This window comes from Molothrus aeneus, chromosome 9 (assembly GCF_037042795.1).
Source record: "Molothrus aeneus isolate 106 chromosome 9, BPBGC_Maene_1.0, whole genome shotgun sequence".
Lineage (NCBI taxonomy): Eukaryota > Metazoa > Chordata > Aves > Passeriformes > Icteridae > Molothrus > Molothrus aeneus.
Window position 1 is genome coordinate 6,660,435 of NC_089654.1, and position 24,613 is coordinate 6,685,047.

The following is a 24,613-nucleotide window of genomic DNA, read 5'->3' on the forward strand; positions in this document are numbered from 1 at the left end:
TTCTGAGTATGATCAAATTTTTGACAGATGCTGATGCTGCCCATGAGTACCAAGAATGCCCTTGAAAATCAAACCCACCTCATTCAGCAGTCTAATGTTAGCCATTGATTTTGTATTAAAAATATATATATAATCAAAATATTGGTGCTGTAGCAACTCACAGAGACAGAGAACAGGGAACACAGACCTGGGTCCTGCCCTTAAAGTCTTGACATCAGCAGTGTTAGCAGGAAGACAGTCACTACATGACTGTCATGTAGTGCAATTTGAGGGCTGATTTCATGCAAGTTGTTGCAGAAAATGTTTTCACCTGTACTTAGAACCATCTTCTTACAAATACTACTACTACCACCACCACCTTTAAATCTTCAAGTTCCCATTTCTCTTCTCCCAGTTTTCTTCTTTAATGATTCCTACTTCTATATGCAGTCTGTGTATCTACTGTACATTCATGGCATTTTTAATTGCATCTTTCAACAGTGTTTCAGTTTATTTATAGTAAATTTCTTGCATATATTTCTTTTCACTCAGAACTGCCATTAAGGGTCCAGTCTACTGCAAATGGTCAATTACCATTGCAAGAGGAAGACAATTTGACAAGTGCTTTTAAAGAAATACTTTTACTGCCTTTTAATTTCTACCCTTTAAGGAAGCAATTGGCCACTTGACAATTATTCTCTCATTCAATTTTTTTCCAAGGCTTTCTGCCAAATGATTAAATTACGTATCCCATCGTGCATTAACTGTAGACCTAATAATATGTGTTATAAAGAAGGATTTATTTTAATTAGTTGTCTGGTGGGCTGTTATTAAGGAGTGAATAAAAATTATTTTGTCATTGAGATATAAAGGCTCTGGAGCACTGTGACACATCTTGAAGTTCTAGAAGAAATAAATAGAAAAGCTTTCTCCCTTTCTTCTCTTGCTGGCATTGGAAAAAATGGTTGTTTTTCCTTCCCCAGGCCATCAGGCTGTCTCTGGAGCAGTCCTTGCCCCCCGAGCCCAAGGAGGAGAGCACTGAGTCTGTCAGCAAACTCCGCATCCGGACGCCCAGCGGAGAATTCTTTGAGCGGCGTTTCCTGGCCAGCAGCAAGCTGCAGGTTGTCTTTGATTTTGTAGCTTCCAAGGGATATCCTTGGGAGGAGTACAAGCTGCTGGGCACCTTTCCAAGGAGAGATGTGAGTAAATGCACCTTTCAGGAATAAATACCTCTGTTTCTTGCTCCTGTGGGATGGATGGGCTGGGGTGTTACAGCATAGAAGGTAAAAGGTGTGCCTGGGTATGTTCCAGTACTACCAAGCTCTAAGCCAGCTGCTGGCTGACCAGTGCTGTCAGATATTACAAACAGAGGTGTGAAACCTGTCTGCAGTGAAATTGTAAAAAATCCATTGTATTCAGTGAAAACTTGAATATGCTGAGCCAGCTTTGCTCATGTGCTATTTTGAGGGAAGCTCCATCAGCACTGCTGGTACTTCACTGTTTAGGTCTGTTATGGGCTGGTACTTCTGATCTTTCTGGTTTTGTGTTTTGGATGCAACTTGATGTTATGAATAAGGCTCAGCATTAGATAGTACCCAGTTATGCACTATTAAGTATATCCTAATAAATATTTGATTCACCTGTTACATAATACCAGCATATAATTACATCTACCTTGAAATTGTATGATGAACCTGCTGTGACTGATTTTCAGAATCAATACTGTTCACTGCTTACAATAGCCAATTCTGTTGATAAATCAACAGATCATTTTTGTGCTTGCTCCTAAATTTCTTTGAAAACCCTACCTTTGTGTTTTCTACACAAAATAGCTTTTATTTATTATTTAGTCATTGCTACAGCAAAGATGAAAGTCAGTGGGTCCAACTGTGCAAGGGCTCTGGATAAAAGGTGAAGGGAATGGGCATTGCAGAGATGTCAGGACAGAGCCAGGCAGTGGTGGGTGAAGTTCAGCAGCTCTTTGGCCGTGCTGCCTGAGCACTGCAGAGCAGTGGGGCAGCTCTAGACCAGCTGGGGTCTTGTTTGCTGGAGGCATCTCCAGGGGACTGGTTAGACCATTTTTCACCAAAGGAGTTCAGTAATTTTTTGCATATATTTCTTGGATTGCTTTTCCATTTTGTTTCCCATCACTGCCCCTGGGGGAAGTTCACTAGGAATGAGGCTCTGATTGACATGTTTACAGTAGTTTGTAACAGATACCTCTTACTTCATCATCTTATTTGTAAGTACTCCAAAGGAGAAGAAGCTCATCCTTAGTAAGCATACCACCTTGTGAGTGGATGTGGTTTCTGACCCATTTTTGGCACAACTGTGGACAGGATTGCAGTGCTTACAGCTCTTCTTCCACCTTGCCCTGTATTGGGAATCCTGAGCAGTCAGACTGAAAAGCAGGGTTTAAGGAATCTCATTATTCACTAATTAACTTTACTCCTTAAACATGCAGTATCATTTCCAGTGGAAGCAAAGACTAGAAGTCACCTGTGTTTCCAGGATTACTGATAGATCAGTGTACTTGACAAAAGAAATACAGTGTTTTGCAGTCTAAACAATGGGGTTGTACATTTTAAACATTTTGCAAGTGATGCCTTCCCACCTGTAACTTATTTCTGATGTAATACATATTTAATATAAGTACCCTACAGGTATATTACTCTTAACTTTTTACATTTGTTTTTCACTTTACTCTGGCTGTTTCTGTACTTATTCACATTGTCATTATGAATGTTAGTCATCTATAAAAAGCCTCAAAAATTTATCAGGTGAATCACATGAGAGCAAGTACTAAAAAAAACAGAAAAGAAAAAAATACCACTAAATTAGAGCAAGCTGGTATTGTCAATATATCTGTGAAACTGTCAGGGAGAAAAGGCTGAGGCAAAGAAAGGAGAATTTAGTGACAGGGTCTGGAGCTGTTGGTCTGTTGTGTGGGAAGCAAAGACCCTTTCATCTTTTTTCTATGATTCCAACCTAATAATGCCATGTATGAGGAGTCACATAAATGATTCATGCTGATTGACTCAGCCATGTATGAATCCCATTGCCATTGTGACCACCAGAGCCACAACAGACAAAAAATATTCCCCAGGGGTTTGCTAACCACTGAGAACTGTAAATGACATCTGTCATGTTCCCCAGGTTTGGAAAGTTGGAAGCATGCAACTCCATAAACAGATTTAAAAAAATAAAAATGAGGCATTGTTGAATGGCTTGGAAGAAGTACAGTCAGAGTATATATTCATTGCCTTGGGCTTTGTGGTCTGTAGACACTTAAAAATACACTGTAAGTTATCAAGACCCTTCTGCTGTATGGTATGTCACCCACATGAGTGGGAATCTGTGCTACAAGGACAGAGCACTCGGGATGCTTGTGCTCCAGAAAACAGGAGCATTTAAAATGTCTGTATTTGAACTATACATAACATTGTTGAAAAAATATGTTTGACAGTATCAGAATTACTTTGCTGGAGTTCTGCTGCAATAAGATAGAAACATGTCTTCTAAAGTTAGTTTGTGGGGTTTTTTCTCTCCTAATCTGCTTTACAATAACATACACACACCCAAAAGTGTTTCTGTCTTATCAAAACAAGGGGATTATCTTCAACCAAATCAACATTTTCTTGTGATAAACTTGTCAGAGCATTTTTACCTGCTATTCAAAGCCATCACTTCTGATACAGAGTTGTTGAAGTACTTTTACATCTTTCATAAATAAAAATTCATTAGTTCTTAGTCCTCTGTTCCAGTTGCTTACACAGATATCCTTAGCTAACTTAAGTTGGTATCATAACCCTACTGTAAATACAAACTTCTACACATGAGTAAATACCCAGATTAACCTTTCCCAGACACTACTTGTAGATTTTAAAGCAGCAGTGACATTCCAAAGCAGTTAAGCACATGCAGTGACTTGTTATTGGGTCTTTGTCACTGGCTGTGTTGTTCTTTCTACCCGTGCTGAAATTAGATATTAACCAGCTCCTCTCTCAGTGCCTCAGCACCACATCTTGTACCACCAGTAGTGTCACAAATGTGAGCTTGGGGCAGCTGGGAGCTCGTGCCTCAGACTCTGGAAACGCTGGCAAGCACATCTTTGGGAGTGAAAAGCTGTATTGTATTTCTTGGCAAAGAAATTTCAATGCAAAGAATGTATTTCTTGTATTCTTAAATACACCTGCAAAGGCTTCGTGGGAACAAGCGTGTGTGCTGTTAAATGTGTGTGCTGATTTCAGAGTTACAGTTCCAGAAATCACATCTAACTATAACAAAAAGAGCTTGCTTTATGTATATTTGTGTGCTCAGTCAACCTTCTACTTCAGTATTTAGGTCCCTTTCTCTTAAAAGCCTTCCCAAACTCTGACTTTGGTTCAGTATTTAGGTCCCTTTCTCTTAATAGCCTTCCCAAATTCTGACTTATTGCAGCAAAACTCCAGCAAAGTAATTCTGACACTTTCAAACATATTTTTTTCAAAAATGTTATGTACAGTTTAAATCCAAACTCTGACTTTGGTAGTCCTCTTGACCTCCCAGCTGCAGGATCCTCCTTCTCCCAGTGCCTTGGAGACCTCCAGATACTCAGTTCCTCCCTTACTTCAGTGATGGTGATGTGCACAAGCCTTCCTAAAACTGTTAACATCTTACAGGGTGGGCATTTTATCCCACTAGGCAAGAAGCTGAAGTGGACCATAGCTGAAACTATAAGAGGAATGTGCAAAAAATTACCCAAACTGGGCTTCAGCCACCCTTCTAGGGTTAATATGTTTGTGAATGTTCTGTGGTGTCTCTCAGAAAGGGAGGGCCAGACATGATTCCTCCTTCTAAATGCTATATTTGAAAGACTGAATTTATTAATTTCTGACAAAAAAACAAAATTTCAAGCTATAATTTCTGCTGCTGATTTCTCCTTGAGGTGGAGTATTAGTTATGTATTTGAGAGTATGCCTTCTGCAGACATGGTATTAGAGACTTAAGCTCTTTATTTACTGTATCTGGAAGCCTTGGTAAGCCAAGACTTGTACAGTATTTCACATTTTATATTGCTGAGCCACAGCTTAGGATCAGGTGGCAGTTAAGTCACTTAAGGTTATTTAAATGCATCTAAAATGTTGCTTAATAATTCAGAACCAGTTTGCTCTGTTTAGAGTATTAAGATTTTTTAAATCCTTTTAATTAACCAATTTCAACAGCAGTTTAAATAAACAGAAACAAAAAATCTCCCTTGAAAGTACATAAGATAAATTTAACTCAAATTGCATGTCAATTTAAATCAGATATGATCAGGATTTCAGTAAATTTAGGGCCAGGCAATTCACAGTTTTGGGAGTATTTGGGAATAGAATAATGGTAAGATATTCCTCCAAACCTAAATGTGATTTTTCATTCCTGTGCTTTGGCAAGATTAATCCTCTTTGATGCTCACAGTGGTGAAAATAATGCCACAGGATAGTAAGTTTAGCTGCAGTACTTGCTGTGGAGTCCTCTGAGCAGGGAATTGCCCTTTGATGTTCTCAAAAAGGTGATGTTGGAGCATGGTCCTTATATTGTTATGCCAGGCAGTTTGACAATTTTGTGTATGAGTTCTGGCAGCTGTTCTTTGTAAGGATTGTTCTGAATTTCACCCTGTGCAAACCACTGCCTTCAGATAACTTACTTTTAAACTCATTAGGGAGTATTGAAACTTTCTAAATAGTTCATGAAAGAGTTTAATGTCCAGGACCATCTTTGACTTTTAACATTCCTCCACCTAGTCATGATCTTGATGGAAAAATGGAAATGTTATTGTGATAAAGGATTTGTGCAGTGTCACAGCTACACTCTATAGTATTTTTAGTAATTTCATGTAAATCAGGAAAACAACTTGAATATCTGTTTTATAGCAGAGGAGCATTTCAGATGAATGAAATATTTTTTCTGATAGGTTCAAAGAATTTTGAAAATTACATGTGATACCTGTAATTTTTCCAGTCATTTCAGTTACTGCTACTTATCTTTCCTACTACACCAAGTAGTAGTCATCTCTTTTAATTCACATAATTTAAATTTTTCTGGTCAGCGATGTCATGTGCTTACTCTGATCTAGTTTACCCAAGGCCACAGCCACCTACAAAGGTAGATGTCCTTCTTCCTATCATTCACAGCTTTCCTTAAGTCAATACTACCTGCCCTTGTCTTTCCTCTCCTTTCAAGATCTGTTGTTATTTTATTTATCCAAGCAGTTAGGTTTGGTTTAGTTAAGACACTGAGAAGTTGCCTAAGCAAATTGGCCATTCCAGACTGGCATATTCCCATGCCTCTTTTGCAGCCTGGTTTCTGACTGTTCTTCCTGATGACTTGTAACAGTGGAGGGATTGGAAAGATTAACCTCGAGTGTGAAAGGACACTGAAGCATTTGTAGCTCCCAGATTTTCCTGCTTTTAACAGGTTTGTTGCTCACAAAGAACAGTATCACAGTCTTTTGGTCAGCACCTAAAAAAGGGAGTAGGTAACATTCTTGCTTTGGTGAAGTCAGTGGTAGCACCTGAGAGAATGTTAAGTATATTTTGCTTCTTGAAACATGATGTTTACTTTTGTGGAAATATAATTTCCATATAGGTAGTAAAAAATTCTGTAAATATTGCAGAAAGATTTTCACAATGTTTTCTTCCAAGAAAGACAGACTTGATGTGTTTTTTTTAGACCCAGTGTCTTTACATAAATAAGTGATCCAAAGTGAAGGATTCAAGCCCTTCTTGTATCAAAACGCTGAAAGGAGATCTCATCTCACAGATGTAAGAAAAGAAGTAGAATTGCATTCTGTAGATCAATATAGTTTCTGATCTCTCACAGCAGCTCTGTTTGAGTACAGGGACTGTTTAACCAGTTTCAGGAAATAGGTGTGCATTTCAGATGAGCCCTTTTACTCAGGGCTCACTGGAGTCAGCCAGTGCTGAATGCTCACGCAGAGCGCGAGCTCTCCGTGAATCATCCTCATTAGTTAGCCCAGTGACTAATGCCAACCATGGCATTCATGTATTCCACCCAAGAGCCCTTCAGTGCACATCCCTCACACCCAAAGTGCTCTTTTATTCAGCACTGCCCCATTTTACAAAACATTTATAGCAGGGGAGCCACGTTATTGTTCCCAGGACGATGCCTTAGTTAAGCTGTAGAGCTTTGCTCTTGCATATAACCTTATCCAGAATAAACTGGGGCTAGAATATTTTGTACTTTTTCTCCAGAATTCATGTTTAATATCAATTTTGTGGACTTTTTTTGACCCATGTAGAAAGAAAATGAAATTATAAAATACCAATAGAGAGCCTTTGTACTGGTATGATACTAAGACTGCTGTGTCTGGTTACCAGAAAATTTAATGATCTCCTGCTGTTTTGGTAATTGCATAAGTAATGCATCAGACTAAATCACCAAAGCAGTCCTAGGCCCTCTCTTTATTCCATTTGCCTGTCTACCAATCACAATGTTATACTGTAGATATCATTGTGATATCTGAACATCGTAATCCTTTGAACTGGTGATAAAAATCCTTTTTGGATTGTTCTTTCATGCAATTATAATTAAGTGCACATGAATCCAATCCTGGGCCGTTCTTCTGTGAGTGGCTGCTGTGTTCCCATCCATTCCCCTCTGGGATGTATGCAAAGCAAAGTTCTTACAGTTCATTTGGAGCACTAAATGTATTTATATGTTTTCCAACTTCCAGAGGATGTGGCTGTTTGCTTCCTTTCAGCTCTTCATCGATCTCCAGAGTGAAAGCTGTAGTATTTCTGGGGATGTCATCTCTTTTCTGTGTAGCTAGTACATTTTAAAAGAATTAAATACATGAATAATTGTTAGTTCACTATAAGCACACAGGCAGCAGTGCCCATAAGTAGTGGACTGTTTTGCTCCCTGGCACAGCAGAAAGGTATACAAATGCTCTCATCTGTAAATGCCAGTACTTGAACTTTCTCTGCTCAACAAGGAAAATGACGGTAAACAGCATGAGGGAGAAGGTGGTGGAGCTCCTCTTCCTGCAGGAATAGACAAGGTCCAGGGTTTTCTATCACCTTCTCTTTTTCTGAGAAACTACACAGAGAATTCCTGAAGAAATTAAAGATTTCAAACCAGAAAGAAGGAAGGAAAGAAAGCAGAAAATCTGAGGAGAGCTTTACAACACCTTGCTCTTCCTCAAAGCCTGAAGTCCTCCAGCCTTGGAGTTGTGGCCACTGTGGGAGCATTAATGTCAGGTCAGGACCTGCATGTGACTCCTCTGACTGACTCCAGCTCCATCTTCTAGCTCTCAAGGCAGCTTGTGTAATACTTCAGCACCATTAGCACCACAACAATAAAAGTCACATTATTCAGAGAGGCTTTTCTTAATCGAAATACTTTTGTGTTTGCACTTCTGCCAAAATGAAAGAGCAGCTCGGTTGTTGTTGAAAATGAGCTCTTTGAAAGGCCAGAGGGGGATGCAGCCTTTTTATAGTGATTTTTTAAAGTGAGATTAGTTCTTGGAAAGAAATGTAAAACAAATGTTCAGTGATGTTGGTAACTGGATATATTTTGGCCATATTTTGGGCAAGTACTGATCACTAAACAAAATTTCTTGTCCTTGGCTGAAAAAAGGCACAGAACTGCCTCAGAGCTACCCAGGTGTATACAGCCCCTTCCCAAGGCCTCTTGTTGGAAAGTAGATAAACTACAGTTATGTATTTTTTTCATTACTCACTGTTAAAAAGCTATAGGATTAAGGTAAAAATCTGGTATTTTTAAAAACATCATTAATATTTGGGCTTTATTCAGTTTTGACAAAAAAAGAGATTCATTTTTGTAGGGTTGCTTAAAAACCCTTTGTTTTTAAGCTTTTACTTTTTATGGGGTTTTTTTTTTTGTTTTGTTTTTGTTTTGTAAATATGAAGTATTTATTCCAGCTGAAAAATCAGATTTTCATTTGGAACTTTTAAAAAGCACCAGATAGTCCAGGTGCCACTATACAAATACAGAAACAGTGAGTTTGGGCTTATCCTTGTTGTTTGCACCACCCTGTCATTACGTTTAGTGTTTTAGAAAACAGGGGAGAACACAGTTGCTGTCTTAATTTACTGTCAAGTGAGTCAAGTAGTGCAAGAGAGGCTAATCAGCCTTCACTGATTAAAATCTATGCAGCTTTTTTTTTAATACAAATTATGTTAAGGCAATGAAAACTTAGACTCTGTGTCAAGGCTGCATCTCGGAGCACTGCACAGCTTTCCAAGGGAAAAAGGGGAACCATGCTCCAAGTAGAGGATACAGCATCCCAATTTTCTGATTTATCAACAGCTTCTGCTTTGCTTAGTAAATGTGTTTTTTAATATGCTTAATGTAAAATATGTTTTGGGAAAACCTCTTGAGAAAAATGAGTCTGTGTGATGTATTGGATTAAAGCTTTGTATTTATATCGAGGCTACAAGTCTTTTACATGACATATTTTTCCTTGTTTGTGACGGCTTTCTTCAATTCAGATGTAAATTATCTCCAAGTTTATTCAACTAAGCCCAATCTAATTGCATATATTTCTATAAAGTAACTCTAGTTTTGTTTGTTGCTCAAGTTGAGCGTATTATCTGTGTAACCCAGACATATTTCAATAGGTAGAAAGGATTCACTGTATTTGTTTGTGTGTCACTCTGAAAATATAGTTTTTTAAACAGATCTGGTACTTTACCAGGTGTGCCTTTAAGTAATTTCTATTGCATTTATACTTTAGGAGGATTAGAAAAGAGAGTAAAAGAACTCTTTGTCCGTTAGATTCATTAAATGTATTCATGCGTGTGTAAGTGGTATAGAGGCTGTGCTGCTCGGGAATCAGATCCTTGTCCTAGGGTGGAGAGAAAGGTGAAGGGTGTGATATTTACTGCTTGTGTAAGTGTCATAATAATTGTGTATTTGATTCTTTATTTTTAAATTACCTTCCTGGGCATTAAGCCATTTTTTTTTGTGTTTATCTTTTCCCCGCAGAGTTAGGGAGGGTAAGGAACCACACCTTGTAAGTGGTAAAAGTACAGCTGCTCAGGATGTGAGGGTGTAATAGAACAGATAGGTCAGCAAAGGTGAAGACAGAAATAACTCACATGTTATTCTAGAAGGAAAAAGACTTTGCTATAAAAATATATTAAAATGCTGTTTAAGCTAGCATTAATTTTCATTTTTGGTTTATCTAAAAACCCAATTAACTTACTCAGAATGAAGTGTAAGCAGCTACTACCGTCTTATAGGAGTATAAGAGTTAACATCACTGCCTTGTGCCTTGCAGAGTCATAAATAATTTGAACTTCTGAGTGGTACAGAAGTACTTCAACTAGCTAGTGCTTAGTTGGAATAATCACCATAGAATTCACTTAAACAAATACTTAGATGATAACCTCCCTGGCACCAAACCAACACTGGTTGTGTAACAAGGCTCTTTAAAAGATGAAGCCATAGCTCCAGTGCACCAAAACCTAAGGTCCCATAAAACTGAATCCATAGTTGGAATAAAAGTTTTGTTTATCAGCTTGAACCTATTTCAGTGAAAGCAGCTCAATGGCAAGATCTAATGTGGCAGAAATGAAGTCCTGTAGCACCTCTGGTCATGTTGCTGGAGGGAATATTCCCCGAAGGGAGGGGAGTGTTCAGGTTTGCACAGAAAGCCATTTGCCTGAAGATAAAATCTCCTGGGGCACTCTCTGTGTTCAGGGCTTTGGGACAGCCCTGAATGCACCTGCATGGAATTGTACAGGGTTCTGTGAGCTTGAATGTCAGTAATTTTGCTGTCACTTGTGTTACACTCTCTGCTTCTGGACACTGAGTCCCTCCTCTGCCACCCTCCTCACCAGATAAGTTTGGAACGCTTTACAGTCTCTTTTCAAGGGGTTTTAGTTCATGTTCCATTATAATATAAAGTATTAGGCATTAGCAAACCCACAAAAGATTTGAAAAGTACTTTCAGCTGGTTTCACAGTGTGATGCATGAGGTGACTCCTGGAGTGTGTGGTTGTGACTGGTAGAAAGTCAGTTATTGTAGGACTTGAAGATACAGATTAAAATGTACTTTTAGCATTTGTTAAGGCCTTTAATGCTGAAGGTGAATTTTGAACCTTAATCAAGGAAGTATTCATTCTGCCACAAAGGTGGAATAGATGAAATCAGATTCAATATCTAAGCATACTTAGATACTTACTTCCTGTGTAATTGCTAACAGTATAGAATAAATCTTCAACTACTAAAGGTGTAGGGCTTTGGGACAGTGTAACTTATATCATGTGCAGGGTTGGGCTGTTTTGGAAAGAGCATCATGCAATAGCATCAGAGCCAAAGGGTGTCAGCTCTGTGGGCTCCAGAATTTATACTAATGGTAATGAAACAAGGCACAAAGATACACATCTAAAGGCATTCTATACTTTTCATTTTTAAATGATGCACATAAATGTAAGTGAATGAGATTCAGTTAGAACACTACACTGAACACACCTTTGCAGGCTACAGCTCTTTCCTTTGATCTCTGTTATAGATCATTCTTTGGTTTCTAATTCTGATTTAAAATACTCTAATTTAGAATGCATCTTAGGGTCTTATACTTGATATATTTACAAGAGATACCATTTCTTTTGCTAGGAGGTGTGTTCACTAATAAGGCTTCTACTCTTCATAGTAAACAACATATTTACAAGCCACAAATAACAAAGTAGAAGCTGCAGAAGGGTTGTGGTGTGATAATTAAGTACAATGGCGACCCATATGAACAGAAAATGCCAAGGAGCTAAAACAAAGCAACAACAGCTTTGTTTGTTGACAGATGTAGGAGCCATATTGTTAGTTAATTGGGTAATGGTGTAAACATTTGCAAACTCTGCTGTCCCTCAGTGAATTAAGCAGCACACTGAAATTATGGTGAAAAAGCTGCACAGTCCTTGTGCTGCAGGTACTCCAGAAGGCTCCCAGGACCCTTCTCACTGAAAAGGAACATCCTGTGTTGTTGTTATTTAAGACACTTGAAGTTTGCAAACCTTAGCTTAGGACTTCTATCTTGAATTATGCTCAAGTGAATAACACATTTCCATATGGTCACAGCCTGGAAGGTTGTGTTCAGTGCCCAGGCACACTCCTGAGATTTTTTTTCCAAGTGCAAAAGAGACGTGTTATGACTTTCCTGCCTTTTCTTGCAAAACAAAAAAAAAAAAAAGAAAAACCCCAACAAAATGGTTGCAGGATTTGAAAACAGAGATGCCTGAATTAATATGGGCTTGTACTGAAAAGAAGGAAAATTGCTTCTCTCAGGTGCCCAATGCCTCAGAAGCTGTGAATTGCACAGACCCCTCTTTACCTCGCTCCCTGCTCAGTAACAGACTGTAGCAGAATACCAAAACATTAAAAAATGCTACAAGATAGTTAATTAGCATACTTCTGTAATCACAAACTTAAATGCACTACTTTGGCTGTTTTTTACATAACAGGTTTGCTTTCGTAGATAATAACCTTTCAATAATTCAAGCAGCATCTGTGCAGGAATGCATAATTGGACTGTAGATAATAGGAATCTAAAATTGACTCTGGTTTTTGTAAATTATTTTTCTCTTCAGACATTTAGCAGTAGCTCACCACAGTACATGAAGTTTAAGAAAATATGTTCCTGCTTTGGGAAGAAAAATAACACGTCTCTTTGGTTTTTGGTGTTGGTTTGGTTTGGTTTTTAATTATTTCATTAAAAAAAAATCTGCTGCAGTCAGATGAACTTACACTGATTTTGATGGTCTTAGGAAATGATAAGCCTTGAATGTTTGTTTAAATTGTAATTTTTCCCTAATTATTCAATAAGACAATAGAAATGCAAATATATTTCAAGTTTGCCTGATTTAGTTGGGGGGAGAGAATAAGAAGTTACCTATTTGTTAATAGCTAAACAAATAACAAATGTTACCTATTTGTTAATAGGTAAAAGGAATAGTAAATTAGGCTTTTAAGAAAATTACACAAACATTTCTTACTAATTCATAGCATTTAATGTGCTGGACTCTTAATGTTTTCTCAAAACATTTTTAGAAAGCAGTGACATGTTTTGATCATAGGTGAAACAAATTTAACTTTGGAAAAAATGCTTATTGGCATGGAATCTGCATTTATACCTATGGCATAAGACTAATAATCTATTGTTCACAAGCAGACTTCTGATAACTGTGTGCTCACACAGCAAAATAAACCAAAACAGAATTACCAGGGAAAATAAGTTTAAAAATAGAAGGGAAATATTTCAGAAAATGGTTCATCTTTCTACATGAAGCTTTGCAGTATTCTGAAGGATGTCACAGAATTGGCTTGTAAACTTGAATGTCAGGACACTGGGACACTTGTTGTCATTAATTTGTCTATATAAGGGAATATATTGTGTAATAACCACACAATTAAACAGTTTTATCCCAGCCTGGGATGATTGAGGTGTCTGGAAAACATTGAAGTGAGTGAAGGCTGGGTGTTCCACCCTGTGACTTGGAGCAAGAAAGAGAGAAGGAAAATAAGGTTTCCCTTTTCAATGGAGAGATCCTGTCGGGTTGGCTGTGCTGCTTGCACCATCAGTTTGACTGAAATTTTGAGATGATTATCTAGGAGTGCAGTTTTGTTTTTCATCTTAACTCTTGTGTTCTAGTAAACTTTCCAAAACTTCTTAACTTTGACAGAAATAGATTAGTGCATAAGTTTATGGTAGAGAGCCAGACCTTCTTGGAATTAATGTCAGGGATTCTGGTTTTCTATTATTCTGTTCATTCTTATTACAAAAGAATACTTGTAACAACAACAGAAAATACAATATATATTTCTTAATCTGCATCCTGGAAAATAACATTCACTGCTTCAGTTGTCATTGATGGAGGGACTCAAAAATCTTCCCAGTAAAAGTCTGCACTGTGAAGATAAACAATCCAAAAGTCTACTTACACATATCTTTGTGTTCATGTATTTACAGGTGACCCAGCTGGATCCAAATAAATCATTACTGGAGGTAAAACTGTATCCTCAAGAAACCCTTTTCCTAGAGGCAAAAGAATAGCTCAAACAAGATTGTAGGACTAATCATCCTTTGATAAGCCGGAGGCACAGCATCGAGAGGAAGACTTCTCTGAGCATCACCTTGTACTGACATCCAGCTCAATCCCATGTCACAAGTTTGCCTCTTGCAAGAATCCTGAGAAATTGAAAAAAACAAACATAGCTACTTAAAGTTTCACATACATGAGTATATGTTTCCAACCTCATTTAAATGAGCAGAGGATAAAGTTCTGCTATGAACACTGAACATTATGATTCTGTTGCTCACTTATCATCCAGCTTTTGTTATAATTAATGCACTGTTAAAATGTGAGTGATTGTTAAGTAGAATTTTTACTCCTCAAATGCCCCTTTTTCACCAAGAAATCTTGGACATTTCTGCCTGTACTTTTGACACTAGAATGCTGTATATTTGATATCTCACTGAGCCAGTGCTCTCATATATATGCATTTTATTTCTGTGTTTGAATTTCTACTTTGTCAACTAATTTAAAAAGGCAGAAAAGAAAATTAATGGGACATTCTCAGCCATGGAAATTTAACAGTATTATAGTAGAAAGCATATAATTTTTGTTAGTACTTTCTGACTTCTTTGATAAGATGTAAGGTTTTGTTTGGAGAATATAGTTTGACATATATGCGAGATATTTATTTACTGGTTCTGCTTTGGGTCTCAGTTCCAATTCAGTTTAGGAAGTATTTTCCATTACATTGCAGTGTGAAACTGCTTATTGCATGATGTGAATATTTAAATAACATTAGACATGGCCAGTACCAGAAACCTGGTATCTTGCCAACACTTCAGGAATCAGCTGATATTGAATATCAGCTGTTAAAAACCTTTCAAATACCAGATACAAAAGTTCTTTATTTCTCCTTGTGAAAGAAAGGGCAGTTCCCATTCTAGCAGTTTTTCTTCATTCTGGCACTTGCTTGTCTCCTATTACTCTGCTGGTTTAAAGCACCTTGTTTGGTTCATCAAACAATGGGTATTTTAAGGGGTGGTGTAATAAGAAATCTGCCTTATTGTTGCACACTTTGGACATATTAACAATACATTATTGATCCCATCTCAAATTAAAGAAATCGTAGTTCTCTTGTCTGAAATGTATGCACCAGCTACCTGCTACCTGACATGGAAAAATCTGGTACTCTAAATTTCTCAACCATAGAATGAGCATACTGAGGCTAAGACCATAACGTGCAGTTGATGCCAAACCTGCATCAAAACTGGTTTGTTTAGGAGTTTTTCTTCTCTTTTTTTTTTCTTTTTTTTTTTTCTTTTTATTTTTTCCCTTCCTTTTTCTTCTCCTTTTTTTTTTTTTTTTTTGTTTTTGTTTTATGTCGGAGCTTGCAGGACAGTGCACAATAGGACTACAGGATCATCATCTGCTAAACTATTTTTTTTTTCATTTAAAGCCTGGCACATTGTTTTCCATCTATGTTTATATGTAATTCATAGTGTTTATTTTAGCTGATTGAGTTCTGATTTGAAAATTTTATACTAAGCTAAAACCAGTTGCACACATCTTTTAGACTTTCTTTTTCTCTTTGGAAGGATGGTGATATAAAATTAAATGTATGCCTATTATTAAGATGCTAGTGATGCTGATATATTGTTACCTTTACCAAAAATGCGAATTTCTGAGCGGGCAAAGCCTTATTCTACCTTTTATAATTCTGTAATTAGTGAGTGCTACACCAGACACTTTTAGAAGTGAAGTATCTATGACAAACAAAAGGTTTAGAAGTGTAAGCAAATCCTAATAATTTGCAGTTCACAAATAAAAGAATTCCTAGCCAATAGAATGATAAATGTATGTGTAATGGAAAGCTGAATGCAGACGCTTCATCCTGAACTTTCGTTTTCTTACCCAAAAAAAAGAAAATTCCACTGCATTTATTAAATAAGAAATTAACATGGATTGCAAATTGGGGTGATGCTGTTTCTACAAACAATCACAGTAAACATACAGCAGGATTTTAAAGTGATGCATATCTTCTTTTATTTTTTTTCTTCTAAGCTGCCTATTGAGGAAAGGAGTTGCTGAAATAGTGCTTCACGAAGCAAAGCGACCTTTCAGCTAACTTGTTTATATTAATCTGTTCTGTTTAACTTCTGTTTGATCTCATCAGGCTGTTTTCTCTCACTCAACTTGATTTCTGTATTTTGACTATATATTCTTTACTTTGATACTAGTTTTATAAAGTTATTAAATGTGGCTTAAATATTTGTTGAACTTGTTGAAGTCAGTGCTCCCAGGGTTGTTTGGCTTTTTTTTTTTCTTCTAAACTCCATTATTTTTTCCCTCATTTTGTTCATATTGCAAAATACACTGTCATTATCAAAATGTTCTAGTGATAATTAACTGGAAGTGTTCAAAGTGGTGGCATTACTTCCCTCTGATATAAAGATTTTGAGATCACTATACAGGGATCATTCTGCCACAACGTAAACAAGTGTATCGCTCTTTAAATAAAACGTTCATGATTTTGGTCCTTAAATACTTTGGGCCTGATTTCAAGAAGCAACCATGTCGAGTCACCTTTCTGAATCACACCATCAGCATAAACCAATCCCTGTGTAGAAATATTAATATTCTATGCCATCATTTTCTGCTCTCCTGGTATTCACTTCACACGCTCTGCTGGCATGGATAATCCTCTAGTCACTCGAATTTTGTAATTCAGTATTACCCTAGAACTGTAACACCATCGCTACAGAGCACATCCCTGATTCTGCCTTTTTATCTTCAGGTTCTTCACATTAATGGATTACCATTAAGGTGATTAATGCATTAGTTTTAAGTCTTAGGGAATTACTGTTGCTGGAAGGAATCCCATGCGATGCGTCGGCTTCCGTGGCTCGTGGGGTGAAGGTGGGCACGCTCTGGTTTTGGGAGAAACTTCCTGCCTGTTGACAGTGGTGTTTGAAATCATTATTAGAGACCATGCAGAACACAGTGTTTGCTCTGTGCTCTCTACATGTGCACCCTTCAGCTCAGTGGGAGTGCTGAGGATGTTTCTAATGGATCTGTGTTGGGGGGTCTGTCTGTCCTTTTTAATGTAGCAGAAGAGGACATTGGCTTTCATAAACTGTACCTACTCAGTGACATTAGAAACTTAAAATAAATTTTCAATTGCAGCAATATTTCTACTAAACAGTTATATGATTTCACTCTTCCTTATGTAGGGAAAAATCAAGTCACAATATCCCAGAGTCACAGGACTGAAGTGTTTCATTATGCAGGCCTTGTGTCCAGGCTCCCTAAACAATGCATGAGAAGATTTCAGTGTCTTAGAACAGCTTCCACAGCAAGCACAAAGCACATCAGTGGCTGTCTCTACACAAGAAGAGTCACTACCAGGCAGAACCAGAACCTGCTTGGAGCACTCAGTGAGAAATGCTGAGGGTGGAGATGTCTTTTGTGTGCCATTCCTCCCTGGGGCAAAGGCTTCCCTTCTTCTGCCCTGCTTCTGGGGGCTCTCAGCTCTCACCAAGATTTTCCACCATTTGACAAAGCAGAGGACACAATTTTATTTGGAAATAGTGATGATGGCCTCCCCTAGAGGAATTTTCACTGATTTTAATTCACACTTTGGTTTTTCTAATATTGTGAGGGCTGAGGAGAGACAAGTTCCTGTGCTGGACATTCCCTAGTCTGCTTCAACACCACCATAGCACAGCTCCTTCTAATGTGTGTGCTGCCCACTAGCAAAGCTGTTTGACTGCCAAAATACAGAATTCCTTTAAGGTCCTCGAGAAGGAGGGTGAAAATCAGTCTTTAGGCTGGCAGCTGTGTGTGCTTGCCTGGGGTGAGCCAACCCAGCCCTTGACAGTGGATGTTCATTGCAGCCATTGGTCTTTTTGAACAAAAGAGCTGAGAGTGGAAACTGGATGTTGATTCTGTACCTGAGTTTAGTTTTATTATTTTGTTTGTATAAAAGAGAAAGCAACTGCAGTAGCCTTAATTTTTTTTTTTTTTCTGGACAGGTCATGAAAGAAAGAGAAATTATTGTACACTGTACACAGCATGAGAGATTGTTCTCTACCTGAAACTATTTCCCCCACAGATGACAAAGGTGGAGAAATACCAAATTTAGCACTAAATGTGTCAGGATCCAGGCAGTTTTATATTCAATTTAGTCTGATACAGATGCATACTTCTGCCAGCAGAGCCATCTCTGCCTCCACCTTGCACTGGAACCAGGTAAACTAATTAAAAAGTGACCATTTTTTTCCTGGAGCAGTTTTGAGGCTGATGCAGCTCACTGATGGGAGTCAGTGAAGATGAGAGGAAGAGGAAGGCAAGGCTGCTCCCCCTGACAGCACTGCTGATTTATGTAGGATGAAATTGATCAGGCTCTTTGAAATAATTTTTTTAATATCTTATTACTACCTTTGTATTTTACATCCTTTTGTTTGGGGGGCGGGGGGTTGATTATTATTTCAACAAATTTAATGCTATAAAGGTTTGGCTGTCTAAAATTTCCTTAAGTCTTGGCAAAGTCAGCATCCCAGAATTCAGGAAATGAGAAGGCAGATGAAAGGTCCCTTGAGTGTGTGCAGTGAAGGCAAGGCTCACTCCAGATCCAACTCTTGGGAGTCACTCCAGACCCTAAAAGCACCCTAAAAGTTTCAAAGGGTTTTAATGTCTCATTAGATAGCAGAGAATCCACTCCTTAGCCAGGGCTTTCCTCTGTGGATTCTTTTGTGTAATAAAGACTGAAGTCACACTGCAGCCTTAATATAATTCAATTCAAATGTCGCTCAACTGCTGGTTATAGGAGGAGGTTTCATTAGTTCCTGTGATTGCAGAACTGCTGGTTAACAGAATTGTTATTTTGTACTTAGTACCAGTGAGTTTCCTTCGCTGTTGCCCAGCTCCACGTTCTGACAGTGTTCCCCAGGATTCCACAGCTCATTGTTGTTCCCTTTCCATCCACTCAACTTGAATGGGTTTGTGTTATTTATTGGTAGCAACAGCTCACCACTGATCCCTTTCTCCAGGTACTGGTGTCTGAGTACCTTGAATGGCACAGGCTCCCACACAGGTTCTTGGGGACATGGCTGGAATCCTCTCACTGTGAAAATTTGTTGATTTCTGTTGCTTCCAGCCATCAAATCTCAGATAATGTTACTTTTCTTTCTTTTTTTTTTTAACTCAAGAAAATATGTTTCCACTGTAGTAAACACTGCAACAAATGACTAGCTTAGTTGTTTCTATTTTTAATAAAAGGAGTCTTTTACACCATAAAAATATCTTCTGGCAGGTTTCCTATTCCACATATTTTTAATAATCCTTTACATTTTTGGTAGTTGTTCCTTGCAGTCTGACAGTTGTTTAATTCAGGATTTGTGTCTTCCAAAAGTTAAATTTCCATGGATTTTCTGATTTTCTTTTTAGTTTTGAGTCTGTCTTCCTATTACATCCTTGAATGTGCTGGTTCACATGACCCAACTGCTCTTGAGGGCATTCTGTAGTCTTTTAAAGTCAGATACATGTGTACTCTGAGGATCTAAGATAGTGTCTTCAAAAAGTTTTGGTTACAATCTTAGTCTTTTCCTGTGACTTTAATTTCTTTTTGTTATCTTCCTTTTTATGCAGTTTTCTTTGAAAAAGGTAGTGCTATTTGGGTGATTTTAAAGAATTATGATCGTTTTGTAAAGTAGTGAATATAGGTATGTTTTCATTCACCTAAAAATGTAGTTTCTATCATTTTATTTGCCTCTATGCTTTATTTAATCTACTGTCACAGTCCCTGTTAGCTTGAGTTCCTATCACTGATAAGTATTTTGTACCTTGAAATTATGGCATCCTACTCATGATCTTGCCTTTTCTAAATTTACAGGTAGACCTCATTTGTTGTCATTTGAAAACCCCCGTTCTGTTGCAGCCATTTTAGGAGCTTAAAAATTTTTCTAAGGTGTACTTTAGGAATATTTTTTCATTTTGTGTAAGCCTATTTGCCTGTTTATGTGTCCTAATTAATTAAGACTGATTGCGTAAGGGAAAGCATTTCCAAACTGGTGGCAATGGCGAAGGAAAATTTTCAGTGACAGCTATAAACTCGCTGATGCAGAAGAACAAAATAATTTATAATTTTGTGGATGTAATGAAGAAAAGAGGGGGAAGATAATTTTTAGAACCTGCGATTTACAGAGAACACTCCGTTGCTGAAATACACTTCTCCAAGGTTTAGACGAAGGTGAGTCAGACGTTGTGCGGCTGTTGCAGCATCGTCTAACGTGGGAAAACCAAACCAAATAAAGAAACAAAAACACCAAAAAAATGATCCCCGCCTTGGTGCGGGTCCCCCGCGCCTTCGCACCTCGCTGCCCCGGCTCCCCGGGAGATGCTGGGGCGGCGGAGCGGGATGGGGCGGAGGCACCTCCCGGGCTTGTCCCGGCACCGGCCGGACCGCAGCCGGCCCTCGGCCTCTCCCGGGCGGGACGGAGCCGTCGGGGCAGAATTCCCGCGGCACCGGAGCGCGGCGGCCGCCGGGCGCGGAGCCGCCCCCGCGGGTGTCCCTTCCCTTCCCTTCCTCCCTTCCCTCCGCGGCCGCGCTGGCTCCGCACCCGGCCCGGCTCTGCCCGCACCTCCACTGACAATTATTTAGAAATTATTTAGAAGATAATTAAAGCGAAGCCGAAAGAGGGGGAAGCGCTCGGTGCCGCGCCTTCATCCCACGGGCGGGGGCGGAGATGGGGCCGCTCAGCCCGGCGCTGGGCGAGGGGCGCCCAAGGAAAATTTGGGCATTCCCGGGGGAAAAAAACCCCAACAAGCCACGAACAAACAGCCAACCAACCAAACAAATGGAGCCACATGCTCGGGCATCGCCCCAGCGCTGCCCGCTCCCGCGGGGCTGAGGGCACCGGCCGGGGCTGGACGGTGCCGTGGGAGATTGCGGATGGTCCATGAATAACTTGAAAGAAGTCTGTGTTTGTGTAAGAGCCCCTTATAATATCGCGTGACAACTGGAAAAAGAATACAAGAATAATTTTTTGCCCCAAGTGCGTGTGGTTTTGGATGACGCTGTCGCCCTCCCCTCCGCAAACCCCCTCGATGTGTCTCTTTAACGATAGGAGACTGTGTTTATCTGTCGCGTTCCGTCAGGATTGTTCTGCTCCTGAGCTCCTGGGGCAATAAACATGGAAGGGGGGAATCCTCTGGCAAATCCGACCGGGGTTGTCATGATCATGAATAAAAATAAAAGGATTACTCTTCTGCTTTCGGCTAATGAAAAAATTTAGCCTCCAAAGTATGGAAGCGCCGCGACGTGCCGAGCCGGGCTGCGGCCGGGCAGATGCGGGAGCGGCGCGGGGGGGGCGGTCCCGCACCTCGGGGTGTCGGTGCCGCTGCCACGGGCGGGGGCATTTCCCCGCCGCCCCTCCCCGGACCGGTCGCCGGGCCCCAGCAGGCAGGAGGGAGCTCCGAGGTTTTTAATTACACTCCTTCCCTTTGCTCCCTTCATTTTTCTGCACCCTTTGCAGTGAGACACACTTGGAATTAGAGTGGTTGTGACATTTTAGTGGCAGCTTATTGTGCGGAACACTTAAAGTTTAAAAAACAAGCCCCATAGAAGTTGAGGGGCTTAAAGCAGCCCCCTTTGTGGGGCAAGACATAGAGTTTTGATTCTGGACAATGGTGTTTCTCAAATTTCTTCCAAAAACCTGCACCCCATCTGTGATCTCAATGAAATCGCTTTTCTCTCTCCCTTCAATTCATTTGGCAAAGGCGAAGCAGATGCATGGGACGGGGTCTGAATTTTAATTATTAGGTTTTACCTGAAACAAAACAGCAAATCCTTTTTACCATGTGTTTGAAGTTAGGAGACGGGTAGGGGAATATAAAATATAATTAAAAAGCTCTCGGATCGTTAGGGAGCTGACAAGAGCCTTTTTAATGAACCTCTCGGAGCGCCCTACGGTAAATTAGCAGAGCGGGGCTTTCCCGGCTCCGGGCCGCTGCCCCCGCGGTACCTGCGTGCTCCCGGCAGGGCCAGCGCGTGTCCCCGCGGCTGCCGGGAGGCTGCGGCACACGCGCGTGTCCCTGCGGGGCCGCGGCCGTCCCCGCGGAGCCTCCGCTGCCGCGCACCGCCCGCCTGCGCGGGGCCGCGGCGGCACCGCCCGGGCCCGGCCGCCCCCGGCCCGCCGGGGTTCGCAGCGCTGCCGGGACGGCCCCCCCGCCCTCCCCGCTTCCCGCGCATTAACTCAGAGCGCATTTAACCATCAATAAGGTGCGGGGGGGGGGGGGGGGGGGGGGAAATTGTCTGTCACTTTAATCCATGCCCGAGGGGCTGGGAAATAAAAAGGGAGAGGGAGAGGGAGGGAGGGAGAGAAAAGCAAAGGTCTTAAAGAGCCCCAAATCCACAGGCGAGCGGTGGGAATGCGGAGCCAGGCTCGGCTCCCTGGCCCTCCGTGGGCAGCGAGCCCCGAGCAGGCAGCGCTGGCTGCGGAGGTTGATCCCGTCTGCTCTGGGAGAGGAGCCGCTCTCTTGCCGCACTCCCCCGGCCAGAAAGGGGAACTCCTGCCCGCGGTCTCCTCCGCTGAGGATCCGCTCGGCTCGCGGGTGGAAGAAGGGCAGAGCAGAGCTGGGGGCCGCCATGGGCACCCCCAAACCCCCGTGTCCCCGCAGGGCGCTGTCCTCTGCCGGGACGCGTGGCTTTCCCTCTCCTCAGGCAGAGGATGCTCCCCTGCCCGCCCCGCTGAAGCGATTGAGATTTCCTTCCCCTCACTTGGGAAGCCCCAGCCCGAGCCTCAGCCAAACCCGGGGGACGTCAGCCAGCGCCGAAGGCCCTGGGGACGAACCACGGATTTTTAATTTTTAGCTCCAGCACACGGGGAGGAGGGGTGATGGATGGATTTTTGCGTGTGTGAGCTTTTTTCCCCCTTTCTGTGTGTCGGTGTGCGTGTGTGTGGATGGGCACAAGCTCTCAGAGAAAAGAAATTTTAGAGTAACAACTAAAGGCTTTCTTGTGCAGTTATTTTAAGGGCTTTGTTCAGTGCCTGAAGGGGGATGCGCCCATTTGTTCGGGAGGGGATTCATCACATGCCCCTTTCATGTGAACCAGAGGTTAACAACCTAATGAGCACTTGGTGAAGAGATGAAGCGTGTAAAGAGCCCGATTTTCCCAAATCCTGGTCTGCTGTCTTGGGGATGTGCTACTCTAACCTCTGCTGGGCTAATAGTCTCCGCACTTCCAGCGGGGAGGCCCCGGGAAGCCCCCGGGTCCAGCGGCGCTCAGGCGGGGCAGCAGCAGCGAGGCGGCTCGGTCGCGATGCCCCGCCGGGGAGCCGGGGGGGCTCGGCCCCACCGCTACATATGTTGGGTCAAGTCTCCCCATTGTGAGCGTGTAAAAAGGTGTAAAAACTCAATCATCTGTAGCTTTTTTAAAGGGAGGGCTTACCCTGGATTTGTTGCATAATGGATTGTTAAAAAAGTAGAGGGTTGAATTAAAACTGTTCCCTAGTCACTTTTAATTAGACCACTCTATTTAATTAGCAAAGTTGAAACATGCAATTAAAATTAGCTCAGTTTAGCACATATTAAAGCAAATGGGGGACGCGGCTCCGGCTCATATTAAAGCGAGTCGGAGGAGAAATGGCGGAGAAGCCTGAGAGTAGGCGAAATGACTCTGGAGGTAAATCAGCCGGCGGCCATCTGTCAGAGGACCCGCCGTGCCCCTCCATCGCCATGGGCCCCGATCCCAGGGTCCCTCCAGTGACCGTCCCCGCACGGCCGGTGCCGCGGGAGGGACGGTGCGAAGCCCTTCGAGGGCCGCGTGTCTGTGTCTTTGGGATGTGCTCTTCCCCAAAAGCCGCGGTTGGGAACCTGCCGGCCCCGTGCGGCCGCCGGGCTGCGGGAGGAGAGGAGCCCGCGCAGGAGTGCGCGGAGCCCAGAATTTCCCTTATTTTCTCCCACAAATCTTTCCCCCTTGTCGCTTTTTCCTCCCCCACTGGGAGCCGGGAAATCGAGTTAATAATGTTTCAAATACTTGAAAAGTCCGGGCTAACGGGAGTTCCGTCTCCCTTTCCTCGCTCCGGATCTGAAGAGATTGCCTGGACTAGGAGGAATGTGCCTTTTTCTTGAAGGGGGGGTAGTGGTGGTGGTAATTTTCATTCTTGTAATATTGGTTTGGGGATAATTACTTTTAATGTCAAAAAGATTTAGTTTAATATCATCTCTATTAGGCGGCTGGGCGGATAATTAAAAGTGAAGATGATAGCAGCAGGGAAACAGATGGCATTTGCTTACTTTGATTCAGTAGGTAAATAATGAAAAAGTCAATGGCAAACCCCCTAGAACAATTGAAACCTTAAAGAGCACTAACATTAGCAGGTACTTACAAACTGTCTTCCGCTAAGAACGAGATGAAAATACACTAATCAAGAACTATATTTCTCTGGGATGCTTCCGAGGGCTGCGCTGCCTGCGGGCGTGCGTGTCCCTTCCCCCGCATGGCAGCCAATAGCCGGGCGCTTTTTAATTAAGATTTTACTACTGCAACTGGGGGAAGCTGCAGCAGCACCGTTGCCGCAGCCCTCTCGAACTTGGGCACCGGAGCAGCCGTACAC

At 41.3% G+C, this 24,613-nt stretch overlaps 1 protein-coding gene across 1 annotated transcript in view; it reads left to right on the forward strand.

The window, feature by feature from the left end:
• The window catches only part of FAF1 (Fas associated factor 1), a 145,967-nt gene extending 130,847 nt beyond the window's left edge, over nt 1-15,120 (forward strand). The window contains exons 18-19 of the mRNA XM_066555616.1: nt 963-1,178; nt 13,952-15,120. Of these exons, the coding sequence (XP_066411713.1) occupies nt 963-1,178; nt 13,952-14,035 (300 nt within the window). The 3' untranslated portion in view covers nt 14,036-15,120. The remainder of the gene's footprint in view (nt 1-962; nt 1,179-13,951) is intronic.
• The last annotated feature ends 9,493 nt before the right edge of the window (nt 15,121-24,613 follow it).